Source organism: Eumetopias jubatus, unplaced genomic scaffold, assembly GCF_037043125.1.
Source record: "Eumetopias jubatus isolate StellerSeaLion01/CBP00866 unplaced genomic scaffold, mEumJub1_p1.0 scaffold_8, whole genome shotgun sequence".
In the NCBI taxonomy this organism is placed as follows: domain Eukaryota; kingdom Metazoa; phylum Chordata; class Mammalia; order Carnivora; family Otariidae; genus Eumetopias; species Eumetopias jubatus.
Window position 1 is genome coordinate 8,605,910 of NW_028274814.1, and position 16,997 is coordinate 8,622,906.

Genomic DNA, 16,997 nt, shown 5'->3' on the forward strand with positions numbered 1-16,997 from the left:
TTAATATCAGCCTATCTATTAACAATTTATAACTTAACCTCTTAAACTTTCATAGACGACACAATTTTATTCAAATTAAAGCACCTTTCAAGTCTTAATTTTTATTTGCTGGATACAAGTTATGCTGAATTATAGTCTATATATTTTTTATATTCAACTAGATTCAAAATTCAGCCATAATCATTCAGGTCATGATCTCGGGGTCATGAGGTGGAGTTCTCTGATGTGGAGCCCTCTTGGGATTCTCTCTCCCTCTCCCTCTGCCCCACTCCCATTCATGTGCAGGTGCACTCTTTCTCTCTAAAAATAATAATAATCAAATATTACTTTGAATTTTCTCTTAGAAAGCTTAAAAAATATTTATCTTTCTGGATACTTACTTCTCTTTCTACCTTCTCCTTTTCATACTGATACATTCTTTCTTTTAAAAGATTACATTCATTGATTAACTCTTTTTTTCTTTCTTCCAGAGAAAGATCTTGTTTTTCACTTTCAGCTTGAAGTTTTTTTATGATATCCTGAAACTGGTCTTGGATATTAATTACGACATTTTCTTTACTGGCAGCTTTGTTGTGAGCATCATCTAGTTGCTGTTGAAGCAACACATTTTCACTTTGTAGTTGAGATAATCTCTCCTCTAAAAACCTTGTTCATTTTGATACATGTGTTCCATTTCCTTCTTCTGACACTGTGTTTGACTTAGGTCTCTTTGTACACATTCTAAAACCAAAGTCTTTTCCCTGAGAGCATCTCTTGTGTGATGGAGCTCAATTTCTAGAGTATTGAATTTACTTTCAGCTTTAGAAAGGTTTTGAGAAAGAAGCTCATTGTTTTCTTTTAGGTTAGACACATCAAACTTCAGTTTGTCCTGCAGACGAAACCATTCATCTTCTGCTCTCTGGAAAGCAAGTTCTAGGTCTCTTTTTGATGCCTGACTTTGATCATAATCCTCTATAGCAGTAGCAAGTCTAGCTCGGTAAGATTCAACTTTTCTGTCCAGTCTGTCTTTGTTTTGCTTTCCATTCTCCAGTTTGACTTTAGCATTGTATTCTCAGTGGTCAGAGCATTAATCTGTCCACTATATTCTAATATTGTTTTTGTTAATGTTTCCACCTTCAGTTTTATGGTCTCTTGAAGACTGACATTCTTTTCTTTTATAATTTCAATGCCTTCACATTATTTCTTTTCCATGTCCTGGTTCTTATTGTTTATTGTGTCTCGATCCAGTCTTAGCATGGCAATTTCATCCTGCCACATGTGGGTTTTAGGCAACAGATCTTCTTCTTTTTCATGACTATTAGAAATCTAAGTAAAACAAAAGAGACTTTTAGCTGGAATTCAATAAAATGACATCATCATGATTTTCTCTGAAATAAAGAATAACCTATGTTTATACAATGAATAGGTTGCAGTTGGTGGATATCCCAACTGGAAAAAAATAAAGTTGGGTCCAAACCTCAAACTTTAGACCAGCATAAATTCCCACAGGTTCAAAAATTTAATTGAAGACAGTGAATGCATGAAAGGAAAAAAGAAACCAAGACAAAATTTTTAAGAATCTCAGAATTGGAAAGGTCTTTCTCTGATTTACAACAAACCCAGAAAGCCTGAAATAAAAGATTAATAAATCTGATTACACTAAAAATTGAATTTACAGTCTGATATCTAACACAGCTCCCCCACAATAAAATCCCTAGCTCTGCATTTATTTTGACAGATTAAATTTCCTAAAATTCTTTTTTCCTGACAATATTCCATAGAAATTCTACTTTTCTAACGTTTCTATAGTCAGTTATAAGAATTACACCTACTGATAACTGACAAATCTAAGCACTATACTATAAACACTTCTACATACATCAGTGAACTTTTTGGTGATCACAATTCTAGAATGGAGAGCTTAAAAACATTAAGTGAGCTGCAGGACTTTCCCCGGGTCTTCTTACTTCACTACTAGTGCTCTTACACCAAACCGCAGCTCTTCTCTAGTGTAAATCATAAATACAAAAGAAGCCTTATATTTCAAAATACTGATGGTAAATAAGGTAAAATTTATACAGCTCTTAGGAAAATCATGAGATTATTTGCTGCTGAAATAAATTTTATTTCCTCTTCATGATGTTTAAAATGTTTAAAATAGGGGAAAATACACTGAGCTATTTTAGTAGGAATACAACACTCATCAATACGTTATCATTAGCATAGGATTGTTTCAAAAGCGCTTTGGATACTACTTGGAGCAAATGGCTACTTTTCTCAAAAGTAGAGACTAAATCCAAAATAAAGTCTCTGAACAGGCTACATTCTTCCTCCTGTTCATCACTGGCAATGTTAAGCTAACTTCTCTTTCAATACAGAGGTGATGAAGTAACTGCCAAAAATTGAAACATATGTTGTTAGTAGCAATAGTTTTGAGCATATGGAAAGCTCATCAATTCTTATGGAAAATAATAAAAGCCTCTCCTTTGGGTGAGGACATTATGAACGTCACTATTTGACTCTTGCAGACAAACGCATTTAAATTAAGGTTATTACTTTATCCACTGGACCAAAAATGTCACCACCCCCTAGGCCCCCCAAATACACACACACACACACACACACACACACACACACACACACACACACACACAGACATATATGCTTTAAAAATCCTCTATGCTTTCCACGATCTACGGTGTTGGTTTTTAAAATATATATATGCATACATGGAGAAAAAATAATTTTAGAAAATAAAATGTATATATACACAAATACATATACACATGTACTTAACAATAACTAAAGAAAATACCCCAGAATTCATTCTGTTATTAGCCACTTCCATCTCCGTTTGTTTGCAAAGGTGATTCTTTAGAATTCCATCTTGTAATACTCTGGCATCCTGTTCTCGAGAAAATTGTAACTTAGCGTCATTTCGCTCTTCTACAACCTAGAGACATGTTTTCATTAGGATTTTGGATCACACCATTAAAAAAAAGTCAAAAGCTTAAGAGAACTTAAAAAAAATGTTCAAAAGTAGTAGGCTTTTTAAATACAAGGATTTTTATCCTGAATAATTCAAATTTTAATTTAAATGACAGCTAAATTTGTCATAAAATAAAAGTACAAGGAGATATAGAATGTGAAATAAAATTTCTTTGCAAAACATTTAACTACTTCCATCATAGTCTCAAGGCGATTTGCCCTGTATTTTAACATAAAAAATCCAAAACTGGGGTGCCTGGGTGGCTCAGTTGGTTAAATATCCTACCCTTGCTTTTGGCTCAGGTCATGGTCTCAGGGTTGTAAGATCCAACCCCGAGTTGGGCTCTTCATTCAGCGCACAGTCTGCTTGAGCTTCTTATTCTTTTCCCTCCCTCTCCCTCCCCCTTTACTCCTTCCCTTGCTCATGCTCTCTCTCTAAAAATAAATAAAATCTTAAAAAAAAAGCCAACATTCACATTTATCTCAATTTACCTTCTATCCCTTCATTCAGGAAATATATAGAGAGCATATAGGAGAAGCCAAGAATCCCAGTGAGTTAATAACTTTAGCTAAAAATATTATAGTTCCTATTTGGATAAAATTAAAGTGTTTATCTATTTTATACCTAAACAATATACATTAAATCAAGGGGATATTATAAATAATATTGATCGAAATAGGCAATTTTTATCAAAGATTTACCTGATCCAAATTATTTCCTACAGTCCTCAATTCCACATCTAGTGTTCCAAGAGAAAGTTCAAGTTGTTGTTTCAGTTCGACTTCTTTATTATACTGCTCTTCTTTTACTCTGAATTGCTCCCTCATTTTTTCATATATCACCATTTCTTCTTTTTTCTTTTTCACGTTTTAAGGTAAATCTGCAAATAAATGTGCTTATTTTAAAATGTTTTGTAAGCGATAAAAAGTTCATTTTATGATCTGCTTCCACATACACTAGTTTATTACCCAAATGAAATTTCTGTGTTCTCAATTTTTTCCTTTCTCGGGCTCATGTTTTATTTCTCACTTAAATCTCTTCCAAAAGATATATATAGTTGAAAAGAAGCAATGAGAAAGCATTATGCAGCTTAGTAATAAGTTTTAGTACTAACTCTGGTAGATATTGTAGAGAAAGGAATTTTGAAATTATTCAAGAAAGTGAGAATTAAAAATTGTCATTTTTCCCATATAGTCATAATTACTCCTCCTCCATTAGAACAGATAATTGAGTTACTAATTAAAAAGAGAAGTTGCTCTTTATAAAAAAGTTTATGAATTCACTAGAAGTACATTTCTATTTCACAAAACATCACAGGTACCTCCAAAAATAATTTGCAGTATAAGACAGCATCTGCAGATGACATTTACACAACATACACCTGCAGATTACTGTGATCCAGGACTAGGCTGGGGAGTCGAATATCTGTTGCCCTATACATTTTATGTTTCTTCTGCAATACTCTCAATTTACCTTGTTGATTATTATTCATTTTTTTTAAGATTTTATTTATTTATTTGACAGAGACAGAGAGCACAAGCAGAGGGAGCAGCAGGCAGAGGGAGAAGTAGGCTCCCTGCCGAGCAGAGATCTGGAGATGGGGCTCGATCCCAGGACCCTCGAATCATGACCTGAGCCGAAGGCAGACCCTTAACGAACAGAGCCACCCAGGTGCCCCTATTATCCATTTTATAAATCATTTGAAAACTCCTTTTAGAACAACACAGGATCCACATTAAGTAAACAATAAAGAGTCGTACGTGCTTATAGCAGAGACTTTTGGATTAATTTTATAAGAGAGATATTGAAAAAACTGAGCAGTAATCATTTTCCATTTTACTTTTTAATGGCTGCATATGTTTAAAACTGAATAAATTTTAAAAAGTTTTCCTGTCTTGAGAAAAATGGCCATTTCATACTCTGTTGATGGGCACAGAAATTAACATAAACTTCCCTGAGAACAGTTTAAAAATAGGATCAAAGACCTTCTTTAAAAATTTTTATACTTTAAGCAAACAATACTATATTGAAGAATTTATTCCAAGTAAGTAACTAGAATTGTAGAAACAGATTTATATAAAAGATATTCCTTCCAGCATTAATTAAAGTATAGAAAAATGGAAAATAACCAAACTTCAATTTGTTAAATAAGGAGGATTCCATATGGTGGACTTCTATATGGTCATTAAAATTATGATATGGAATATACATTATCAGTAGAAGTATTCACTGTCAAGAACTTGCTGAATTATTTTGAAGAATCTCATACTTCACACTACTAAAGAAGTTGTCTTCCCTAGAAAAATTCCAGAAGGCAAGGTAGCAATTATAACACTTCTCCTACACATCTGTATTACAAAAGTAAGTAGTTCAAGGGGCACCTGGCTGGCTCACTTGGTAGAGCATGCAACTCTTGACCTCGTAGCTGTGAGTTCAAGCCCCACACTGGGTGTGGAGCCTATTAAAAAAAAAAAAAAAAAGGTAAATAGTTCAAATATTTCCTTAAAACCAAGATGTCATACCTCAAACGGCCAAGTTCTTGTTCCCATTTCACTTTTTGATGCTCCAACTGCGATTTCAATTCTTTTGTTTCTGATAGCTCCTTTTGTAGTCCATTAACCTTATTTTCCATTTTTTTATTTTTTCTTTTAAGTTGTTCTACTAATCTTTTATACGAAAGAATCGCATCCTGGATTTTTAGTAAACTAGCAGAATCTACATCAGAGAAAAAAACAAGAACAAATAAAACATATAGGGCGCCTAGGTGGCTCAGCTGGTTAAGCATCCAACTCTTGGTTTCGGCACCGGTCGTAATCTCAGAGTCCTGGGATCGAGCCCTGCATCGGGCTCCACACTCAGCACGGGGTCTGCTTGAGATTCTTTCCTCCCTTCCCCTCTGTTCTTCTCTCCCACCCCCCGCTCATACTCTCTCTCTCTCTCTCTCAAATAAATTAAATCTTTAAAAAAAAGGAAATAAAATATATGAGTATTTTTTGCATATAAAGGACTATGTGTTTTCCCATTCCCTCACTCATACATTAAACAAATATATATTGAATGACTTCAATATAAAAGATATTTTAGAGGTGCCTGGGTGGCTCAGTCAGTTAAGTGTCTGCCTTCAGCTCAAGTCATGATCTCAGGGTCCTGGGATCAAGCCCCGTGTCAGACTCCCTGCTTACTGGGGAGTCTACTTCTCCCTCTGCCCTGCCCCTTCCCCCGCTCGTGCCCTCTCACTCTCCTTCTCTCAAATAAATGAATACAATCTTTAAAAAAGGAAAGAAAAAATGACCAAAACCTTTCTAAATAATGAAAACTATTATCCCACAGATCCAGAAGGATCTGGCTAGGAGAGAAGAAATGGAAGTAAGCTATTATACTTTTCTCAAACTACTATGATGTGGTATAACATTACTCAAAGGTGGACTGTAATGCTTAAGTCATATACTTTAAACCCTAATCACTAAAATAGCACAACTAAAGAGTTATAGCTAGAGTAAGCAAAATACACACATACGCATACTCACATAAATAAAACTAAATCATAAAAATTACTTGATTAATCTAAAAGAAAGCAGAAAAAGAAGAGAATAGGAGCAAAAAGCAGAAAGGACAGATGGAAGTCAAACGATATGATGACAGATTCAAATCCACCACATCAATAATCACATTAAATGAAAATGGTCCAAAAGCCTCAAGGAAAAGGCAGACTGTCAAAATGGATGAAAAAGGAAGACCCAACTATATGCCACCCATTAAAAAAATACACCTGAAGTGTAAAGACACAAATTTTTTAAAAGGCCAGAAATATGACAGACCACACTAACAGCTTGACAAAAGAAGGCTGAGCCTGAGTGGCTATATTAATACCAGACAAAATAGATTTCATGGCAAAACACATTAGCAGCAATAAATAAGGTCATTTTATAATGATAGAAGGGTCAATTAAAAGAAGCATAACAAACCTAAATGTTTATGCATCTATTAATAGGTTCAAAATACATAAAGCAAAAATCGATAGCATTACAGAGAAACAGGCAAATTCACAATTATAGTCTGAGATTTCAATAGGCAGAAAATCAGCAAGGATATAGTAGACTGGAACACCACCATGCTTCTCAGCTATCCATGGAACACTTACCAAAGGAGACTATATTTTGGGTCATAAAATAAATTGTAATAAAAGGAGCAAGTCAAAAGGACAGAAGTCATGAAAGTGTGCTCTGTGACCACAAACTAACACACATCTAAATAACCCCTAGGTCAGGGCACCTGGGTGGCTCAATTGATTAAGCATCTGCCTTCAGCTCAGGTCATGATCTCAGGGTCCTGGGATCAAGCCCCACATGTGGCTCCCTGCTCAGAGGGGAGGCTGCTTCCCCTCCAGCTCATGCTCTCTCTCTCTCACACACATAAATAAGATCTTTAAATAACCCCCGGGTCAAAGAAGTAATGACAAAAGAAATTAGAAAGTATTCTGAATTGAATACACACATTAGAATTTCTGAAATCCTGCTGTAGTAGCACTCATATGAACATTTACAGCACTGAATGTATATATGAAAAAAGAAGAAAAGTCTCAAATTGATGACCTTTGCCTCCACCTTAAGAAATCAGTAAAACAGTAGTTAAAGTGTGATAACCTTTGGTTATGTAGAAAATCTGACAGAATTTTTTAAAAAGCTACTAGAACTAATAAATGAACTCATCAAGTTTGGAGGATACAGAATCATTATACAAAAATCATCTGTATTTCTACATATTAGCAATAGACAAAAATTAAAATTTAAGAATTAAAAATTAATTTTAATTATTAATTAAAAAATTGAAACTGTATTGAAAAATAAAAAATAACCACATGTAATAACATAAAAGATAGAAAGACTTATACACTAAAAACTACAAAAGATTACCAAGAAAATTAAAGAAGACTTATATAAATGGAGAGATATACCCTGTTTGGGGTTGAAAAATTCAATATTGTTAAGATTAATCTGTAGATTCAACATAATCCAAACCTGATCTCCAGAAGACCACCAGAGTCGTTTTTTTGTTTTTTTTTTTTTTGAGAAAATGACAAACTGATTCTAAAATTCATGTGGAAAAAATAAATAAATAAATACAATTCATGTTCTGGAAACACAAAGGATCTAGAATAGAATACCAAAGAACCCTGAAAAAGAACAAAACTGGAGGACTAACACTAACTACCTGAATTCAAAAATCATCATACACTGGTAGTAATTAAAACAGCATGATATTGACATAAAGAAGGCCCAAGAGATCAATGGGACAGTCCATAAATAAACCCACACACATATGGTCAAGTGGTCCTGACAAAGACACAATGGCAGGAAGTGGAGAAAACATAGCCTTTTCAACAAATGGTGCTGGAAAAAACTGGATATTCATATGCAAAAAGAATGAACCTGGATCCATACTATGCATCATAAATAGAAAAAAGAATAGAGAATGGGGGCGCCTGGGTGTCTCAGTTGGCTGAGTGTCTGCCTTGGCTCAGGTCATGCTCCCAGGGTCCTGAGATCGAGCCCCATGTCCAGCTCTCTGCTCAGCGGGGACCCTGCTTTTCTCTCTCCCTCAGCCTGCCATTCCCCCTGCTCATGTTCTCTGTCAAATAAATAAATAAAATCTTAAAAAAGAATACAAAATGATGACACGGATCACATGGATCACAGATCTAAATGTAAGACCTAAAACTATAAAACTTTGTTTTTAAACTACGAAACTTCTAAAAGAAAGCATGAGAGAAAACCTCTGACTTTCTGCTAGGCAAAGATTTCTTAGATAGGAACACCGAAAGCAAAAATCCGTAGAACAAATGGATAAACCGGATTTCATCAAAAAGAAAAACTGCTCTTCAAAAGACACTGTGGAGAGAATGAAAAGTCACAGATTGGGAGAAAACAGAGGTGAGGGGCGCCTGGGTGGCTCAGTCATTAAGTGTCTGCCTTCGGCTCAGGTCATGATCCCGGGGTCCTGGGATCGAGCCCCACATCGGGCTTCCTGCTCAGCGGAGAGTCTGCTTCTCCCTCTCCCACTCCCCCTGCTTGTGTTCCCTCTCTAGCTGTCTCTCTCTCTGTGAAATTAATAAATAAAATCTTAAAAAATATATATAGGTGATAAAGGAACTATATCTAGAATATACAAAGAATTCTCAAAACTCAACAAATAAGAAAACAACCTAATTTTTAAAATGACAAAGGATTTGGATAGTTCAAAGCAGATATACAGATGGCAAATAAGCACATGAAAATATGCTCAACATTACCAGTTATTAGGGAAATGTATATTAAAACCATAATGATATATATATTAAATACCCATCAGAATGGCTAAGATTTAAAAAACTGACAATACTAAGTGTTCATGAATATACAGGGAGAAATTAGAACTCTCATACACTGCTGCTGGGAATGGAAAATGGTACAACTACTTTAGAAAACAATTTGGCAGTTTCATGATAAGGGAATATAAAGAGACATGAGACTTACGGGTGATAGGTCAACTGCCTGAATTATGGTTATGTTTTCATAGGCATATACATATGTCAAAACTATCAAAGTATACACTTCCTATATGTGCAGTTTACCTAACTAAAGCTGTTGGGGGAAAAAAAGCTCTATTATAGGAAAAAACATCGAAAACAGTGGCTGAGACACAGATGGAAAGAAGGATCTGAAACAGGGGCGCCTGGGTGACTCAGTTGTTAAGCGTCTGCCTTTGGCTCAGGTCATGATCCCAGAGTCCTGGGATCGAGGCCCGCATCCGGCTCCCTGCTCCGCGGGGAGCCTGCTTCTCCCTCTCCCACTCCCCCTGCTTGTGTTTCCTCTCTCGCTGTGTCTCTCCCTGTCAAATAAATAAAATCTTTTAAAAAAATTAAAAAAAAAAAAGAAGGATATGAAACAATACAAGATGAAGCTAGAATACTGCGGTCTTTCACCTTAGAGCAATGAGAAGTAATAGCTAAGCTTTAAGCAAGGGGGTAATGTGATGAAACATGAATTTTTAAAAATTATGATAACTACGGTTGCAGTGGAGACCAAGATTCTGGGAGGTGGAATGACAGGGAAAACAGTCCTGAGGTTATTTCAGTATTCTAGGAGAAAAATAATGGTAACCCGACCTTGGGTGAAGGCACAGAAGAGAAGCAGAGTTAACAACACATCAGGTGTGCCATTCCCATGACAAAACATAGAGTGGAAATTATAGCCCTTTGGCTGAGAGTATTCAACAGTTCTCTGTTTTCATATAAAACGTATTTCTGAGATGAGTACCGCATGAGTGTTGTGTGGTACAGCACTATACAAGACGTGCACTTATTACTACGGTGATATACATACAAAGGCTTTATATTGATACAATGGTCCTACCTTTACAATCCTTGCCAACTTGTGCAGGTAGCGACACGCAACTCATATAATTAGAGCAAGGCAACCTGGAATCCTCTGAAGTTGTTCCAGATTGTTAAGTCAAGGTCATCCATAAAATTCATTTGCTTTTTGACCTACAAATAAAATATACTATTTCAAAATGTCCCCCAAATATTCATAAAATATACCAAGTGTAGAGAGATGATCAATACCCATCTTTTTATAGGAGCAAAAACATAGGTACTTTTTAAAAGAACTGATTTTTATCAAAACGACCTTTATCAATAATTAGTATTTCTGAATAACTTTTTCACAATAAATGTCTATACAACAAAGGAAGATTTTCTATTTTTTCACTATACCTTTCCTAAAGTAATTTCTTACCATAGAATAACATTTCTAATAAGTATTATTTATCAAAGTAATATAAGAAAGTGAAAATTAAAAAATTCATAAATGAAATAAAATTATATATATATTTTTTACCTCTTTCTTTTCATGAGATCTTTTCTTTGCAGGTCTAAGAAAAAAAAAACAATTCCTTTCAGGCAAGTATTAAATACTTAAAATACAAAGAATATCTAAATCATAGCTAAACAATATTATTAATACTAATAACAAAGGATTAAATTTAGATAAAATCCACAAAAAGCAAAGGAAAATCATAATGTTACTTGCATTATTTGATACGAAGAAATACACCACATTTTTTGTTGTTATTTTCAATAAAAACAAGCTTTTATTGGCTCTAAAAACTATCTGGAAAGTGCAAGTTGAGTTCTTATATGAAAGAAACCCTTTTCTAATAATCATGATACTAGTGTTTTGAGGATTTACTGTGCAACTACTATGCCTCACTATGAACGCTGTACACATCTTAAAAGTATTTTAAGCGTCACACCAATCTTATAAACATAGATACTCATATTAGGTATTTTACAAAGGAAGAAAATGAGGCACAGAAATAAGTAACTTATCCAGGATTATGTGCCTTCAAAAACATGTGTTTTACAATATGTGGTGAAAGTAATATTTAAGTCTTTCTAATATGATAGCAAATGAATCTACTATTATTCCATTTCTAGCTATAATTATACTCTATGAATCTTACACATATTTTTTAAAATAAAAAGTCTTCATACCTAGGCAATATTGAAAATCCACTTTCAATAAACTAAAGATCTGCTTCTTCTAAAGAAGTTCATCAATGGCATTCATTTATTCATTCAACTGTTTATTCACAAATACATACTTATGAGCACACAGTATGTGTCAATGACACTCTTGGTACAGGGACCATGGCTTTTATGATTTAGAAATTTTATAATCTAAAAGTAATAATCTATGATAGATTAATAGTTTATTTTTCAACTATAAATAAAATCTTTCCCCTTTCCCCAGAATCTAAACAAATATTAACTTAATGCAACCAGATACTTCAAAGTCCCTAACAAAACCATAGCTATTCATGATACTGTCAAAGGCACTGAATATCTAAAATCATCAAGGAATGATCAGTACCACTCAGAATGGCCTAAGAGTTTGTATATTTACTATTATCTATATGTTTTTAAGTCTATGAATGATAGTATCTGCACATTCAATTATATGAGAATACTCCACTGTGGAACCCATTCTGAATAAACAACTTTTTGCCACGGGCACCTGGGTGGCTCAGTCGTTAAGCATCTGCCTTCGGCTCAGGGCATGGTCCCAGGGTCCTGGGATCAAGCCCCACATCGGGCTCCCTGTTCAGCGAGAGTCTGCTTTTCCCTCTCCCACTCTCCCTGCTTGTGTTTCCTCTCTCGCTATGTCTCTGTCCAAAAAATAAAATCTTAAAACAAACAAACAAAAAAACCACCTCTTGCCACAAAACTACATGAATAGGAGTACTAAGGACAATTACTGTAATCTTTAAAAGATAATGTAATACAGGGGCGCCTGGGTGGCTCAGTCATTAAGCATCTGCCTTCGGCTCAGGTCATGGTCCCGGGGTCCTGGGATCGAGTCCCACATCAGGCTCCCTGCTCGACAGGGAGCCTGCTTCTCCCTCTCCCTCTGCCTGCCGCTCCCCCTGCTTGTGCATTCTCTCTCTCTGTGTCAAGCAAATACAAAAATCTTAAAATAGGGGCACCTGGGTGGCTCAGTCGTTAGGCGTCTGCCTTCGGCTCAGGTCATGATTCCGGGATCCTGGGATCCCGTCCCACATCAGGCTCCCTGCTGGGCAGGGAGCCTGCTTCTCCCTCTGCCTGCCCCTCCCCCGGCTTATACTCTCTCTCTCTGTCAAATAAAAAATAAAAAATCTTAAAAAAAAAAAAAAGATAATGTAATACAATCAATAAGCTTTCTAATATTTGGAAATGCAAACAAAATTAAATAACCATGTCTATCTCTATTGGATCATTTCCAGCAGCATACAAATGTACTCTAAAAGCTCCCAACTTAAAATAAAAAAAGAAAGACAATTCCCTTGAATTCCACATTCTTTTTCAGTTATCACCCATTTCTCTATTACCTTTCCCCATAAAAATTCTCTAAGGAGTTGTTTCGACTTATCCATTACAGTCCAGCTTCCATGGTGACTACTGAAACTGCTCCTTGTCAGAGTCCCTTGTCCTTAATCTTAACCTTTCAAGCCGTGTGTCTGATATACTTGACTATTTCCTGCCTGAGCCTGTACCTACACTACAGCGTTTTATTTCCAGAAAAAGTAATCACTGCTAAACTTCCTTCAGAGGGAAATGAAGAATTTATAGCTTTTACCTTCCTTCATCCTGATCCATTTCACCTGAAGTGCTCTCATCATTCACTTGTAGTGGACACGAAGTTAGGGAATCGGCCTTCTCAAGCCCTGGCGTAATCACAGATACTTTTGATGTCCATTTTTCATTTTCATCTTTCCTTACTTCCTTCATATGCAAACCAGGATCACTACTTTTAAAAATCCAGTTAAAATATCCATTAAAAAACCAATGTTTTCTAATAATTTTACGGGTAAAGAATAAAAACAATTTTTTTGTAAAATTCTGTTAGCCAGCTCAATTGGCATTTATTAATTCACAGAACAGTTATGAAATCCAACCATATACAAGGAAATACACATCCCTTGCTTCAAAGACAGATACATATACAACTACAATACAGTGTCATTTGTGGGGACAAAACTGCTATGGATCTCTTTGTAGGAGCTGTGGAATCAAGGACCATACAGCAAGGGACCTCGGAAAAGTCGTGCCTACCCATGCATCAGGTGACGGGCACACTCACTACATTCCCAGCTGTGGACCCAGCAATAGCCCATAAACCGGTTCCAGCCCCTTCCTCTCAGCCACATCTGGGAGCCCCTGGAAAACACGGTCTTAGATAATCACCCATGGATGAGAGAGACTTTTTGGAACACCAGGTTTCCTGCAGAAAAGTTCCAGCACACCACGCGAGCAAAAAAACATCAGGTTTGGACACACTGGAAAGGTAGTCATCAAAGGCTACTTCAAATGCAAAGACAGCAATGCAAAACTTCAAAGAATATAAAAAGTCAAGGATATAGGACACCAAATCTTCCAGTATTTGATCTCAAACACATGGAGATCTGTAATTTATCCAAAAAAGAATTCAAAATAGCAGTTTGAAGGAAACTTAGTGAGCTACAAGAAAACACAAAAAGCCAATTCAGGGCTGCCTGGGTGGCTCAGTCAGGTGAGCGTCTGACTCTTGGTTTTGTCTCAGGTCATGATCTCAGGGTCATGAGATCCAGCTGTGCATCCTGCTTGCACTCAGTGCAGAGTCTTCTTGTCCCTCTCCCTCTGCTATTTCCCCCACTCACACACACGCTCTCTCTAAAATAAATAAATAAAATCTTCACCAAAAAAAAAAAAGCCAATTCAATAAAATGCGAAAAACACTGTATGAATAAAATGAGAAGTTTAATAAAGCGTTGGAAGGGAATCTCGGTGGCTCAGTCAGTTAAGTGTCTGACTCTTGATTTCCGCTCAGGTCATGATCTCAGGGTCGTGGGGTCGAGCCCCGGGTCGGCTTGAGAGTCTCTCACCCTCTCTCTGTCCCTCCCCCGACCTGCTCTTTTCTCTCTCTCCCTCAAATAAATACGTAAAATCTTTTCTTTAGAAAAGTGCTGGAAATAGTAAAAAAGAATTAAACAAAAATTCTGGAGCTGAATAATATAGTGAATGAAATGCAAAAAAGCAATAGAAATCACTGACAGGAAAATGGATCAAAAAAAATCTGAGAATTTAAAATTTTCAAATTTTAAAACTTTCAAATTATCCAATCAAGGAGGTGAAAGATATGTGCACTAAAAACTACAAGACTTTGATAAAAGAGAGAGCAGAGACACAAATAGGAAGATACCTCGTTGTTTATGGATTGGAAAAATTAATATTGAACATCCACATTATTCAAAGCCATCTACAGATTCAGTGCAATCTCTGTCAAAATTCCAGTGACATTTTGCACAGAAATAGGAAAAACAATCCTTAAATTTGTATGGAACAAAAAGGACCCCAAACAGCCAAAGAAGCCCTGAGAGAGAACAACAAAGGTGGAAGCATCACACTTCCTGTTTTCAAACTGTTACAAAGCTGTAGTCACCAAAACAGTATATGGAACCTGCATAAAAACAAACACAAAGACCAATGAAACAGAATCAAGAACCCAAAAATAAACCCATGCATATAAAGAACACTCAAAGAAGAAAAGATAATCTCTTCAATAAATGACGCGGAGAAAACTGCATATTCACATACAAAAGAATGAAACTGGACCCCTAACTTGCATCACTCACAAAAATTAACCCAAACTGGATCAAAGACTCAAATGTACAACCTTGAGCCATAAAACTCCTACAAGAAAACAGGGAAAACACTCCCTGACGTTGATCTTGGCAATGATTTTGGATATGACATCCAAAGTACAAGCAACCAAAGCAAAAACAATGGAACAACGTTTCTCCACAGCAAAAGAAACAAGCAACACTCTAGTTCCATTTACGTCAAGTATAGGGGAAGGAAGGGAAAAATAAGATAAAAACAGAGAGGGTGGCAAACCATAAGAGACTCTTAACTATAGGAAACAAACTGAGGGCTGCTGGAGGGGAGGTGCGTGGGAAGATGGTGTAACTGGGTGATGGGCATTAGGGAGGGCACTTGTGATGAGCATTGGGTATTACATGCGAGGGATGAGTCACTAAAGTCCAGCCCTGAAACTAATAATACAATATATGTTAACTAACTTGAACTTAAGTAAAATCTAAAAAAAAAAAAGAAACAAGTAACATAATGAAAAGGCAACCTACAGAATGGAAGAAAATATCTGCAAACCACATATCTGAAAAAAGGCTAATATCTAAAATATATGAGGAATTCATACAATTCAACAGCAAAAAACAAATCCTTCAAATAAAAACCAGCAAAGCACCCTTACAGACAACTTTCCTCAGAAGATATGCAAATGGCCAACGGTACCGAAAAAGGGGCTCAACATCACTATTCATCAGGGAAACGCAAATCAAAACCACAATCATATATTTATCACCTCACACCTGTTAAATGGCTTTCATCGAAAAGACAAGAGATACCACTGGCAAAGATGTACAGGAAAGGGAATCCTTGTACACCATTACGGGACTGTAAATTGGTACAGCCGCTATACAAAACACTGCGGAGATTCCTCAAAAAACTAAAAATAGAACTATCATATGCTGCAGTAATCCCATTTCTGGGAACATATCTGATGGAAACAAAATCATCATCTCGAAGTGGTATCTGCACCCCTGTTTACTGCAGCATTATTTACAATAGCCAAGACAGGGAAGCAACCTAAGTGTCCATCAATGGATCCATGGGTTTAAAAAATGTGGTATATATTTACAATGGAATATTTTAGCCACAAAAAAGAGGGAAACCTTGCCATTTGCGACAACAGAAATGAACCTTGAGGGAATTATGCTAAATGAAATAAGTCACACAAAAAGACAAATATTGTATGATCTGACTTACATGTAGAATCTTAAAAAAAAAAAACAACAAATTTACACCCTGCTGCTTGCCAGGGGTAGGAGGCTGTGGGAAATGGGTAGATACTGGCCAAAGGATACAAACTTCCTGTTATAAGATTAGTAAGTTCTGAGGGTCTAATGTACGGAATGGTGATTACAGTTAACAATACTGTATTATATATTTGAAACTTGCTAAAAGAGCTGCTAAAAAAGAAATGATAATTATGTGAGATGATGGAGTTATTAACACTCTTACCATTTTACAATATAAAAGTGTATTAAATTAATATACGTATACCTTAGACTTACACAGTTGTCTGTCAATTATACCTCAATAAATCTGGAGAAAATTCAAAAATACTCATCTGTCATTATATATATCACTCAAAAATAGCAATAACCTGGTTAATTTTGTTTGAAAATAAAAGGATTTGGGGGTGCCTGGGTGGCTCAGTCGGTTAAGTGTCTGCCTTGGCTCAGGTCATAATCTCCAGGTCCTGGGATCTAGCCCTGCATCAGGCTCCCCACTGAGCTTCTACTTCTCCCTCTGCACCTCCCTCCTGCTTGTGCGCTCACTCTAGCTCTCTTTCTCTCTCTCTCTCTCTCTTACAAATACATAAAAAAATTT

At 35.9% G+C, this 16,997-nt stretch overlaps 1 protein-coding gene across 1 annotated transcript in view; it reads right to left on the minus strand.

Moving 5' to 3' along the window:
- LOC114204207 (ankyrin repeat domain-containing protein 26-like) overlaps nt 1-16,997 on the minus strand; it is a 43,231-nt gene that overhangs the window by 17,434 nt on the left and 8,800 nt on the right. Inside the window, 11 exon segments of the mRNA XM_088025515.1 lie at nt 381-643; nt 646-1,035; nt 1,038-1,305; nt 2,795-2,932; nt 3,670-3,805; nt 3,807-3,848; nt 5,491-5,683; nt 10,360-10,451; nt 10,453-10,493; nt 10,846-10,879; nt 13,123-13,290. Of these exon segments, the coding sequence (XP_087881641.1) occupies nt 381-643; nt 646-1,035; nt 1,038-1,305; nt 2,795-2,932; nt 3,670-3,805; nt 3,807-3,848; nt 5,491-5,683; nt 10,360-10,451; nt 10,453-10,493; nt 10,846-10,879; nt 13,123-13,290 (1,765 nt within the window).